The following is a 14,253-nucleotide window of genomic DNA, read 5'->3' on the forward strand; positions in this document are numbered from 1 at the left end:
CTCCGCCACCCCAATCCAGCCTGCACCCAGCAGACAGAAGAGCTTTCTTAAAACTGGAATCAGAAGGGGGTGCCTGGGTGGCTCAGTCGGATAAGGGTCTGACTTCGGCTCAGGTCATGATCTCACGGTTCGTGGGTTCGAGCCCCGCATCGGGCTGTGTGCTGACAGCTCGGAGCCTGGAGCCTGTTTCAGATTCTGTGCCTCCCTCTCTCTCTGCCCCCACTCAGGCTCGGTCTCCCTCTGTCTCAAACATGGTTTGCAAGACCCTGCCTCCCACCTGCCTCCCACCTGCCTGCCTCCCCGCCCCCACCAATGCATCTTCCCTGTACTCCAGCCTCCCAGATTGACTCCCTTCCCCCTAACACTCCAAATACTTTGCAATTGGTGTTCCTTCTGCTTGCAAACCTCTTCTCCTAAATATTCAGTTTTTTAAAACTTTAAGGCACCATAAGAAACTTTTACATTATGACCCAAAAAACATGCCTTATAATTTTCTTCTGTTCTAGCTTCCTCTATTCTATTTCATGACCCAGTAATTCAGATTTTTATGACACACAATTCTTAAAAAATACTTTATTTGAGAGAGAGACAGAGAAACAGAGGGAGCGGGAGCAAGCACAGAGGAAAGGCAGAGAGAGAGAGACAAAAAAAGATTACCAAGCAGACTCTGCACCGATAGTGCGAAGCCTGAGGCCGGGCTCGATTCCACAAACCTTGATGCCATGACCTGAGCTGAAATCCAGAGTTTGACCCTTAACCAAATAGGTCCCGAGGTACCCCTAAAATATGTTAGTTTTAAATAATTTCTACACCCAGTGTGGGCCTCAAACTCACAACCTTGAGCTCAAGAGTTGTATGCGCCACTGAGTCAGCCAAGCACCCCAATACACACACAACTTCAAGAATAGCATCCTAGCTTTTCTCTTAGTGGTCCTTCTCATCCTTCTAGTTTCAATTCATTTGTTAACCTCTTTAGAAAAGGCTTTAGTGACCATGTTAATGTATATAAGGTAAAAAGCGCTGGGGTAACCTACCCCCCCCAATTTATTTCCTTATCACTATGTAAAATTATTTTCAGTGCTTTTCTCTGCCTGTGGCTCACCTACTGCAAAAGAATGTCAATGAGAGCAAAGACTTTGTCTCATTTTTCCACTTTTCTATCCCAGCTTCCAGAACATTGCCTGGCCCATAGTAAGCATTCAAGAGATGCTTAAGGAATGAATAAATTGATCTCTACGTGGCCATCAGTGATCCAGTTCTCAGAAGAAATGCATAACTCAATGCATTTCCACAGGAAAGAGAAGAAGAAATCCAATTAGAATGGTAGGTTTCTTGGGGCGCCTGGGTGGCTCAGTTGGCTGGTTGTCCGTCTTCAGCTCAGGTCATGATCTCACAATCTGTGAGTTTGAGCTCCCCGTCGGGCTCTGTGCTGACAGCTCAGAGCCTGGAGCCTGCTTCAGATTCTGTGTCTCCCTCTCTCTCTGCCCCTCCCCCTCTCACACTGTCTTTCTCTCACTCTCAAAAACAAACAAACATTTTTTAAAAATTTTTTTTAATTAAAAAAAAAAAAGAATGGTAGGTTTCTTTTGCCAATACCTTTGCTCACCTGGGCCATAGAGTTCTTCACATCATTAGACACCCTCCCCACCCACCCTGCAATGGACTGGTAGGCCAGGAGTCCAGCCCACCTGGCAAGCCACTCAAGATGGTTTCCCTGCTTGTTACTTGAGAAATGGTTCATCTACCAGCTTGTCTGAGATGCATCAACCACTCTAGGCTTCTTGGAAAACAAACACTGTCCTAGGCTCTAAGTTCATGAAAGCCGATCATTCATTTACTCTCCACAATACACTCAACACCTGAATGGACTCACAGAAGTATGCAATGAATATTTGTTAAGTGCATATTGTCTTTAAAGCTTCTTAGTCCTTGGGGAAAAAAAAGTTAATTTACAAAATAATCATCCACTAGATGGCAGTGTCATTCCACATCACTGCACTATAATTTTATCCACCAAATGTAGGGATTGGCTAGAATTTCAAAGTATTCAGTTCAGAGCTCTGCAATTAGGTAAGAATTCTGGGTATTCAAAGAAAGTACATTTCATTAAAAGTGAAATATTTTTCACTAGGTGTCCGGTAATATTCCCAAATTGATTTTTTAATAAATGTGAGAAAATCATCACTTAATAGCTGGAAGACCTTGAACAAATCCCTTGACCTCTGCAAGGAACCCAGTTCCTTCAAATGTATTTCCAGTAGATTCAATCAGAAGATTACCAAGGTCCCTCCTTCAGGTGGTGAATCCTATCTCAATGACACTGGCATTGAATAACAATGGCTGCCTAGCTGCCCAGCAACAACCCTCCCTCCCAAGGTAAAGACGCAATTAGGAGAGTACAGTGAGTTAAAAGAGCACCAGGGTCAGGGGCCAGGGTTCACAACCTCACTGACTAGCTACAGGCAGGCTATTGAATGGCGAGGGAATAAATCTGTCCCTCACAGAGTGGTTATAAGGATTTGAGAAGATTCCAAGTGCCTAACACAGTACCTAAATAATCATCAGTAAATATTTGCTGGCCTTATTGTTGTGGTCAATGAAAAGTATCGTATTGTTTTTGTTGTTATAAGATTTTTATCAATATAATTCAGCTCAGGCACAACTAAAAAGCAATGCCCAAGAATACCCGGACCTTAAAGACTTACAGCCCACTCCTTGCCCTCATAGTACTTAGAAAGTGTAACGAGGTCAAAGACAAGCACACAAAGAACCACAAGAGTGTAATGTAGAAATGCCCACTAATACCTGTAACTGACAATGTCAGGGCTATAGAGTAAAAGTTGGTGTCCCTGCCAACATTCGTATGTTGAAACCTAAGCTCCAATGTGACAGCACACGGAGGTGGGGCCTTTGGGAGATGACCAGGTCATAAGGGTGGAGTCCTCATGAATGGAATGAGTGCCCTTATAAAAGAGACCCCAGAGAGCTCCCTTGGTCCTTTCACCACATGACACCACAACAAGAAGAGTCATCTATAAGCTCTCACCAGATGCTAAATCTGCCAGCGCTACAATACTCGCCTTCCTAACCTCCAGAACTGTGAGAATTAAATTTCTGTCTCTATAAGCTGCCTCACCTATGGTATTCTCTTTTACTAGCCTGAAAACGCCAATGCAGTGACGAAGAGTACCATTCAATTCGGGAACGGGAAATGGGGAGGAACGAGCCAGTCACAGGGATAATACTTTATATTTGTTTAGCAGCCATAACACACATCCCCATACATGAAATAGAGAGAACAGGTACTTTGTATTTTACCAAAAAATGGAACTAAAAAATCAGAGAGGTGAGTACTTGCCCCAGGTCACACAGTGAAAACATGCAACAGCAGGCCTTGAAGTAAGGTATCACTTTCCCAGCCAGTGCTCTGGGCTGACACTGTCCTATCTTGGGGGGAGAGGATATTGGCATGGCTTTAAAAGAGTATGTTACAGTCATCCCAGACCAAGGAAGCAGCATCCAGGCATGGAGAGAATAGACCAGAAAAGCATCCTCACACTGGGGAATGCCCTGCCTACAGACTAACTGTGCTATGGGCCCGTCAACACCAACAGGTGCTAGAACAATCACACAGTTGTTCAACTCTCAACGACCCTGACTCACCTAACTGCTTAGGAACTGCAGAGCTGGCCACATCTAATGACTCTAAGAAGGCTAACTCACTAAACAGTGAGGGCATCAGGACAGATCCTAATTTATCATGGATAACTGCATATTCTTGGGCATCTTCCAGTGCCCATACCCCACACACAGCTGGGATCCCGTCCAAGGAATTAAGTACTTTATATACGATCCAGTGAAAATAGGTTTTCTTTAGCCTCCTCCAGCACATCTGACAAGATTCACCTGAGGAGCTAGGCTACCTTCAAGAATCACCTCCCCATGTGTTTGCTCCTTTTTCCCCAGTCAAGTAGGAAATCTTCCAGGATAGGTTAGTGTTTTCTACTTTTCACACCAAGTACTCAGTTGCTATTAGCTGGCTGACTGGCCAAGAACTGATCTGCAAAGCCCATTACAAACACTTGTTGCTGGCAGTGTTGTTGACTCCTCTTCATCATTTACACAATTGGTTTAAACTCACATTTCAAAGCAAAGGGCTCTGAGAGCAAGACATTCCTAAGTGAGGATGTGCAACAAATCGGGTTGGGAGGGGTTCAGACTCCACCATCTCCTCTATGTTATCTTCATTTTTCATCCTTTAACCATATGATCTCCATATTAACTTGCATGTGACAGAAGCACTGCATGGTATTTGCTCAAAAACAAAGTAAACTGAAGAATGAAGGCTAGCTTGACAAGTGTCCATCGAATGATGAACGGATAAAGATGTGGTATACACACACACACACACACACACACAATGGAGCATTACGTGGGCATTAGAAAAGTTACCTTGCTATTTTCAATAATGCAGATGGAGCTACATACAGAGTGTAATGCTAAGTGAAATAAATCAGAGAAAGACAAATACCATATGACTCTACTCATGGTATTTAAGAAACAAAATAAATGAGCAAAGGGAAAAAGAGAGAGAAGCCAAGAAACAGACTCTTAACTACAGAGAACAAGCAGATGGTTACATGGTGGGAGGTAGGTGGGGGGATGGGTGAAATAGACAATGGGGGTTAAGGAGTGCACTTGCTGTGATGACCACTGGGTGATGTATCAAAGCACTGAATCACTATATTGCACATCTGAAACTAATACCACACTGTATGTTAATTAACTGGGATTTATATTTAAAACTTAAAAAAAAAAAAAAGAATGAGGGGCTAACTTGGAAGTCACAACCTCTCTTTACCACATACCTGAGAAAGGTGAAGTAAATTGTTAAGAGTTAAATAAAATGACATTTGTGTAGTCAACTTTGGAGTTCCACTAGTAACCTGCTCGGTCTTCCAGAAACCACTCCCTTACCATGCAAGTCTCCATGAACTAAATGATAATTATGACAGATCCATGGTTGCAAAGTTAACTTCTCTTTCCAAGTGAATTACTCTTCATGCCAATCCAGAAAGTCCTAGCGCAGGCCAGATAATTTATCTCTTGTGAAACCAAGTTACTAAAGCGTAAAACATATGAATGACAATAAAATCCTGCTTAAAGAAAAAGAGACAGAGAGAGAGAGAGAGAGAGAGAGAGAGAGAGAAACAAAGAAACAAAGAGAAGGAAGACTGCTGTGAAGTACCAATGAAAATATTTTTTTTAAAAATAGTAACAATAAGGGGCGCCTGGGTGGCGCAGTCGCTTGAGCGTCCGACTTCAGCCAGGTCACGATCTCGCGGTCCGGGAGTTCGAGCGCCGCGTCGGGCTCTGGGCTGATGGCTCAGAGCCTGGAGCCTGTTTCCAATTCTGTGTCTCCCTCTCTCTCTGCCCCTCCCCCGTTCATGCTCTGTCTCTCTCTGTCCCAAAAATAAATAAACGTTGAAAAAAAAAATTAAAAAAAAAAAATAGTAACAATAATATTGGAGGAAAAAAAAAGTGTTTCAGATGCTGGCTTTTCAAATCAGTGATACAAGGCAGGAAGTCAAAAAGTAAAGCAATAGGGTACAGAACCAAGGTAAAGGGTGAGACAAACAGGAAAACACAAAATTTCAGTTTGAAAGGAAGAAGTACATTTCAGTGCTCACAGCTGCCCCACAAGGAGGTGAGTGACGTTGACCAGCAGTATGTGCCCCCGCCCACCTGGTAGGTTGGACAGCCACAAAAGGAGTGTTGTGGATGTGAAGATACAAAGGGAATCCAGGCATTAGGCATCTGATAAGGGATCGGGGTCAGCTCCTGGTTTCTGAGGCCACTTCAAACCCTAGGATTTTCTGGCAAGGAGAAACGGGCACATATTCTACAGCAACACATAGAAATTAAACACCTTGTTCAGGATATTAGTGAAGTTTCTTACCTCCTGAAGCTGAGATTCTTTCTTCTTAGAAGACAAATTCAAGTGTTTTTCTAACACGCCACAATACTTTTCTGTCTCCTTGTCATACTTCTTTTTGGCTTCCTGGCAAAAAGAAGAGAGGAGAGAAAGAGTAAAATGTTGCAGGAATAAAAGCAACCTTGTCAAGACCTGCCGGCTCAATTCCATAGGTCACCATTCCTTCAGACCCAGAACAGCCAACTACCCATCTCTTCCTTCTCTTCAAATAATGCGTATTAAGTCAAGCCAACCCTCCATCAACACACAGACCGACGGGTATGAATGTCTATCACAGAAGACAATGCCATAAATACCAGTATTTAATAGTGGCAAAGCCAGGACTCCACTTTCTAAGAACCTCAACTGTGAAAGAGAAATGTCTAATTTCTAATTCAAAGGATGTTCAAGGCCAAATAAAGGGGCAAAGTTACCTATGAAGCTAATCCCAAAGCAGTAAGACCTATTAAAGCTTAAATCGGACCAATCTAGGGTAAGGGCAGATTCAGTTTTAACAGCAGTCAAAAAGTACTTAATATATAGACCTAAATACTCCTGGGCACAATACTGAACACATGTGGGTCTCTGAACTGAAGAGTAATTCAAATGAAAACAAAGACAACAAATGTGTTCACAGCACCATCAGTTATAAAAACAAACAAAAAGGCAAAAGCACATCACTGCCCAAATACAGGGTTTCAGATAATTAAAGGGTGGGACATCCAGTAAATGGAACTAGGAAGGCTAGGTGGTCATATGGCAAGCTGCTCATAATGTAAGGGAAAGTATTAGTATCATGATATGAACTTGGTGCATCCTACATAGAATGTATCTACCTACAGACAAAGATTAGATGGAAAGATAAACGAAAATAATCAAGTTAAGAAAATGGGATAATGGGTGATTTTCTCCCTCCATTTGGGAAATTTTTATTTGCCTACATTAATAACTTTCAAAATGAAAAATAATATAAATATCATAACACACATAATCCCTGCCTTCCCACCAAATCAGTGAGTCACTGAGATTCTACTTGTATCTTCCATTTTACGGAGAAGAAAACTTAGATAAATGGAGGTTAACTTGTACAAAGTCATAGTGACAGAGCTGGGATCCGAGGTCAGGGCAGGCTGCCTCCAAAGCCCACCCTTCAACCGCACTTGAGACACATGTTCACGGGCAGTCTCTCTTCCTTCCACTGTCTGGGGGGCTGGGGGGGGGGGGATGGCAAGCAAGGGGGCTGGACAAGGCTGACACTGGCTTGAAGACAGGATCAACTTCACTAAGCGCATTATTCTTACTCCTTACTCAGGCAGAACCTAAACCAAGTATTTTTTTGCAACTCCAAGGGCTCCAAGAGGAGAAAAACTTTTGCAGCCAGGTAAGGAAATGCAGAGACATCTCCATTCATTCCACAAAGATACAAGAAGCAATCACTCTGTGTCAGACGCCTGAAGCCACTGGAAATACAAAATAGAAGTGGTCCCAAGCCTCATGGGGGGAATGTTCAAGTAGAAGGACAATCAACCAGAAAACATAGAAATAGCTTAATTATAGACTGCAACAAGTGCTATGAAGGAAATAAGGTGCACTCAGTTCACAGACACGTTCCTCAAGAATGTGAGCTAAGACCTCCTAATCATATGAGGGACAGGGTGGAGGCTTCTAGAGCACAAGAGCAGTACCAATGCTCTGGGCAGAACACTGGGCAAGCCTAAGTGGGACAGGTGACAGAAATCACCAAGAAGCTCCCACCTGAAGCCCCGGAAATCCCAGGCCATGTCAGAACACTATTTATCTGGTCAAAAGCGAAATTCTAAGCCTCTCAAAGCAGGCAGTCATCACATACCCTTTTTAGCGGCCATGTATCCACGTCTACAAATCTGCATTTTGCTTGAAAGACTACTTATACCTAAGAACAACTCAACATGCAGAAGCAAGTGAGGAAAAAGCCTGGGGAGATACTACTCCTTCAAATTGGAGGAAGGGTACAGGCTACACATTGACTCAAGCAACTCTTTCCTTTGTAGACACCGGCAACTTTGACCTGGGGCTCCCATGCCACTTAGGCCTGCAGATCCACTCCAGCAACCTGTCAGAAAGCCCCACAAGGAGAACCCTGTGCTGGGCTAGCCCAGCTGGCCAGAGGTGAGAAAAGGCCGGGGAACATGAGTCACCAGCATTCTGTGACTTTTTCGCAATTCAAGCTGCCGCATTCCATGTTCAAGAAGACAGCCAGGGCTAAAGAGAAAGGGAAGCAGTTTCTGTCCTGAAAAAAAAACAGCAACAGGACAGACAGGGAGTAACTCTACAAAGATTTAGATAACACTCTTAAGATGGAAGAGTGGTATTCATGACTGACTCAGGTAGGAGGCGGTGCTTGCCTCCCAGGGAACCTACTGTCAGTGGCTAAATGGAGAAAAGACAGAGTTAGAATCCTGTAAGTTATTCCCAACTTCTCATGGACTGACTCTAAACAAATCACTGCCCCCCTCCAAAACTGGGTTGCCTCATCTATAAACTGATGGGGGCTCAGGTTCAGGTTTCCTCTTTCAATTCAGAGGCTGTCTAACAAAATAGGAATAAAAACAGCCACCTCCTCATTGACCTATTAGGATAAAATGAGATTAACCATAGACAGTGCTTAGCAGAGGGCCCAGCAGACAGAAAGTGCACAATAAAATTCAGTAAAGATGATGATGGCGGCAGTGATCACAGTAGCCATGGTGGTAATGGCAGTCATCAGACTCATCATCTGAACATACCTCTTCCTTATCAAGAACACCACTTGCTTCCCATGCCCCGCTGTCCCGTGAAGGTAAGCCTTCATGGCACCTACCGCAATTAGGAATTACGTTTATTTATTAGCTTTTTGTTTCATGTCGTTCTCTCTAGTCACACCATGGGCACAGTATGTCTACACTGCTCTCCATCATCCTGGGGCCAGGCACAGAGTAAGTGCTCATGTATTTTTTTTTTTTAATTAATGAACTGTGTGTACTGAATCTAACAGCTAACATCAAAGGACTATACGACAGGCACTGTTCTGAGCGCTTACCTGCATTCGCTTGTCTTCCTCCTAAGAACACTAGGAGGTAACTATTATCACTGTCTCCATTCTACAGATCGGGAAATGGGTATGAAGAGGTTCAGCTACTCCCCAAGTTGACATGCCAATGGCATCAGTGAGGTTAGGGCCCACTCTCACCATTGCTCTCTAACTTCTGTTTTACTTTCACTGCAGTGCCCAGCACTCCAAATGCACCTCGGCTGGCAGAAAAACAAACTCCCCCAAACTCAGAATTCTAAACATAGGGTCAAGGTTATGCCAAGCTCAGGGTCATGACCTGCTGCAGGCCAGCTACCTCTGTAGCAGAATGCCCAGGAGTCCTCCTCCCTGGCAGCCTTCACATCCAACACTAAATTCTGCTTCTTGCAAAGTAGCAACAGGTTGTTACAGCAACCGAAGCAGCACCAGAATGGGGAGAAAGGGTAATTTTAGCCCCACAGAGGCAGAGTTCAGAAACTTCCACTTGGCCGCTCAGGAGCCCTGGCTGGCTCTTAGGTATTCTTCAGTCTGCTCCCAAAACTGCCTGGTAAAGAGTTTGTTTCTTTGCTTTCTCTTAAAGGTACACAATCCTAGGATATAAATGTAAGTATATGAGGAAAAGAAATGACCAAAGGAGAGGGAGGGGAAATCATCCCCAATGGCATTACACTGTTTATTAAGAAGGAGAGATTAGAGTACGTGAGAGGCAACACATTTTGATGAGCTATGATTTTATTTGAATTCTTTTATTCTATTTCTCACCATCTACAGCCCCACCTCTACCGCACTTCTGGAAAAGTACCTGCTGCTATCATTAAGATCACTGGTATTACCCAAGAGTAGTCCACTCAGAATCCTGCTCCTCCTCTATGCCAACTATGGGCTTTCAGGAACCCCAGAGGCAGGGCTGAGGGCAGAGGCCAGAGTCAGAAGGCTGAAAAGATTCTTGGAAAGAGAACTCGATAAAGCGGTCTGTCTGCTCTGCTGCTGTCTCAAAGCTCTTCAGAATGTCCAAAGCCACCGCCATCTATTATCATGAACAGGAAGTACAAGTCCCAAGGCCACTAAAGTGAAGGTCCCTGAGCCTACCCACATGAGAACCCAGGGAGGGACACTCATGGCAAACTCAAAATCTTAGTGGAATTAGACTCCCTTTGAATTATATTCCGTAATCTCTGATACAAAACCCATGAGCTCTAATCTTCATAAATGTAAAGGATAAAACTAGTAGAAAGTGACTTAGAACTGGAAGAAAAATCTTTGCTATGGTGTGTCCTTCAAACTACAGTCAACCATCCCTCTGAAGAACCCTGACTGAACAGCACATTTTCTTTGCAGACCCTCATCATATTCGTTTTCAGAAGCAGATGTGCTTAGGTGGGAAGGTGGGGTGAGGAGACAGATCCCACTTCGTTGTATTTCAGTTATCTTTCTCCCACGCACAGGCACCTACTTCTCAAGGCCATTTCACGACTGAGTAAAATCTAAGCATGCTAGTAGGTGAGTGATGTTGCCCAAAGCTCCCTGCAGGTGGCACCAGCTGAAGGATTCACAGTTCCAGAAAAACAGGAAGAAAATGTCAAAAATCCTTTTGCTTTCATTGATTCCAGTGAAAACACTTTCCCTGCAGGTGGCCTCTAACACTCTACTGAAGGTCAAACTAGCTAGGATTTCCTGGTGATTTCTCACAGGGCAGGGGAACCCTGGAGAATCTACCTTTTAAAAATGAACAAGGGGCGCCTGGGTGGCTCAGTCGGTTGAACATCCGACTTCGGCTCAGGTCATGATCTCGCCATTCGTGGGTTTGGGCCCCGCGTCGGGCTCTGTGCTGACAGCTCAGAGCCTGGAGCCTGCTTCGGATTCTGTGTCTGCCTCTTACTCTGCCCCTTCCCCACTCATACTCTGTCTCTCAAAAATGAATAAACGTTAAAAAAAATAACAATAATAAATAAAAAATAAAAATGAACAAGATTCTCTTTACAGTCTTCTCAGGGACTGACAGAATCAGCCAAATTTTAGCTGCAGTCCTTCGCCATCAGCGCTAACAAACTGGGACCTAGGAGTTGAAGCAGTCCTGCTTTTTGACCTGCACAATGTAAAAGATGTACTTTTTTAAACTAGGAAATTTCAAAGAAAACCATGACTTTTCACTTTCTCTTGAAAAATGTCAAGATCTAGCAACAAAGGGCCCATTTTCAAACACTAGCAAAAATGAGCTGTGTCCCTCCCCACCCCTTCAGGGCCCCATCTTCAACCCAGTCTAGGCTCTGAGTCCTGGGTGTCCACAGTAAGTACAATTGCCCGTTGTCCAAGCACAGATGTATCTACTAACACAAGGAGGCACGGTTTCTACCTTTGCATGATTTATGAACTAGCACAAACCAATTAGGTAACAAAATGCTAGAATGACTGCTCTGGGGTTTGACCACACTCAGTCTTACTTCAGACACTTGGGAATAACAGATGAGCCACTATAAAATCCAAAAACAAGGCTGCCCTAAAATCCAAGAACAAAGCTTGTGTAATTCTCACCTTGGCAGCCCCAATCTGCTCCTTTCGAAACTTCTCCAAGGGAGTGATGAGCACCTCGCTGGCATTCTCAATCTGGTGAGGAGAGAAACAGAGCAGGGGAGTTGGGGGGGACACGTAAACACAAAAGCAATGATCAGTTAAGAATTCCTTCCGTGTCTCACTTTAAAATTTGAGTAAGCAACACTGTGCAGGTGTTGACTGCTCACGATACGTAAACTGAAAGCACGTCAGATCAAAATCTAGTCATCATCTCCAAACACGGAATTCTTCCCATGTGTGACTCACTCTTTACAGTGAGGACCTCTAAAAAGGTAAGCAACCACATGAAGGGAGAGGGGAGCTGGTGACAGGGCAGGATTTAATTTCAGCCTTAAGTGACTTCTTGTAAAGGCCAATTGACCAAGTTACATTTAAGTAGATATATTTTAGACATATCAACATTGAGTCTAGGTTAAAAACAATAAACACCTGTGGACATGCAGTGGCATGAACACCTTCTAAGCCGGATTTTGTGTATTCCTACCAGTACTGGACTAGGATCAGGACATTTGTGCCTCCAGGCCACGGCTGCCTCTCACCTTCACCCCAAGCACTCATCCCATCAGGTCCTGCACGCAACAATACCATCACCCCAAGGCACCTCAAATGCAACAAAACTTGTTCCACTTCCAAGTTTTGGCAGTTAGCCATTTCCTCAGATGCTGGATCCCTGAATTCTCTTGTGGACAACTCATTTCTTATTCTAATTCAGGTTTTGGCCTAAAGGTCACCTCTTTAGGGAGGCCTTTCCTAATCACCAGCATATTCCAAAGCAAACTTCTCACTACCTCACCAAGTGTTTTCTTCAGAAGACATAAGCCAGCTAAAGTTTTCTAATTTATCAGTACACACACACACACCATCTTGCAAATGCTCACTTGCCCGCCATTCTCCTCCAAACACAGAAGAGTGCTGAAACGAAGGAGCACTCAAATATTTTTCATTGACTAAATCAATGAATGATTTCTTGACTGGCTGCCAACTGTGTGACCACAGGCGAAGCATTTAACCTCTCTGGGCTCTCATTTCCTAATGTGCAAAATGAGTAGGCTGGATTGTTCCAGCTCGAAGATTCCATGGTCTGTTCGAAGGCAGCAAAATATTTTACAATCTTTCCTTTTAAGTCATTCACTGCTTACTCGTCGCTCAACTAAGTATTTCAGGAATCTTGTCCCAACAAAGGATTATTTTCCTAAATCACATGTGCATCCATCACAATGAAACCAACAGAGTAAATGCCAGAAGCCATAGATGGACACAGCCAAGAATTAAGTAAGCAATGTGAGGGATAAAAGGTGGCAGGTCTCCAAATTTACTGCCATTTGCCTTTTTCTCAATTTTGAGAGCACTTACCTCAGAAGAGAGCATTTTAACATGAGGGTTGCAATGTTTAACTTGTTTGCTTTTTATTATTATTTGATGTTGCTTAATAGGCTCCCTCATTTAAATCTTCCACAAATCAAGTGCAAGTCTCCAAAACTCACAGTGGTGTGCTGAGCCAAGTTAGCATACACTTGAGCCAAGAGCACAAGTTAGCATACACTTGACAGTAAGTTACATTTTTCCAAGAAAAAGTAAACTTAACAACAACAAAAATCCCAACGTCCAGGCTGTATCTCAAACCATGAAATCAGAATCTCTGTACTCTGTCCCAGGCATCAGTACGTTTTAAACTCCCTGAGTTGTTCCAATGGGCATCCACAGCTGAGAATCTAGCCTTAAGGAGAAGCACCCCCCTCCCCCCCCCCCCCCCCCCCACCGAAAGCACCAACTTTCCCAACCTGGGAAACAGGACGCCCAAGACCTTGCCCCATTCCTTCTACTGCTTGCTATCAGACTTAAGACCTCAGTGTTCCCATCTGGCCAACGAAAGACTACAGATATAGTGAGAAATAAGGTTGTTCTGGGTCTAAGATTCTACGACTGTGTTATTTCCACTCCGGTCTAAGCACTGCACTGATACTGATGACACAGAAGCCCAATCTATGCTCTTCAAGAACTCACATTTACTATGGGACAGACACATGCAGTGATTATCAGACACAGTGGAGAATCAGATACATGAACCAGATACTACGAAAATACAAAGGATGGCCAAATATCCCAGAGAGTCAGAGAAGTCTTTGCAGAGAGGTGCGGCTTTGGGAAGCTGAGCTGAATTGATGAGGCTGTCCCAGGATAAGGAGGTAGGGAAGGGGCTTGAGATGGCCAGATACTCCGATGCACATGGCAGAAAACTCAGTTCACAGACATTAATAATAAAATTGCAGAGGAAAGCTGAAGAGTATAATCCAGTCATTGTTCCCTTACCACGGGCCATAGCAATCTGCAGGGTATTCATCGAGATCTGCTCACAACACCCCCCACCCACAAATACTGACTCGGCCAAGAATCAGACTCAAAAGAATCACTTCCCTTTCTCAGGCAGTAGCACGTGCACAAACACACAAGCTTTCCCCTGCCTCCACCCACCACGAACCTTGCTGCAGCTACCAGCCTCCAGATTCTGATGCAAGCACCCAAAACTGGGCCATCAAAGTCAACAATGTCTCTCTGTCCAGGGCAGAAGGTGAGAACTTCCGCTCCGTGGGGAGTTTCAAAGAAATTCCCACATTCTTCAGTATAACACAAATTTGCGTTTGAATCCAAACTGTGACAC

At 43.9% G+C, this 14,253-nt stretch overlaps 1 protein-coding gene across 1 annotated transcript in view; it reads right to left on the reverse strand.

Moving 5' to 3' along the window:
- The window catches only part of ARHGAP26 (Rho GTPase activating protein 26), a 432,059-nt gene that overhangs the window by 309,526 nt on the left and 108,280 nt on the right, over positions 1-14,253 (reverse strand). Inside the window, exons 4-5 of the mRNA XM_086716387.1 lie at positions 11,556-11,627; positions 5,960-6,061 (exon numbers count right to left, since the gene is read on the reverse strand). Coding sequence (XP_086572513.1) covers positions 5,960-6,061; positions 11,556-11,627 — 174 coding nt within the window. The remainder of the gene's footprint in view (positions 1-5,959; positions 6,062-11,555; positions 11,628-14,253) is intronic.

Source organism: Puma concolor, chromosome A1, assembly GCF_028749965.1.
Source record: "Puma concolor isolate L17-30 chromosome A1, mPumCon1.1.hap2, whole genome shotgun sequence".
NCBI classification, from domain to species: Eukaryota; Metazoa; Chordata; class Mammalia; order Carnivora; family Felidae; genus Puma; species Puma concolor.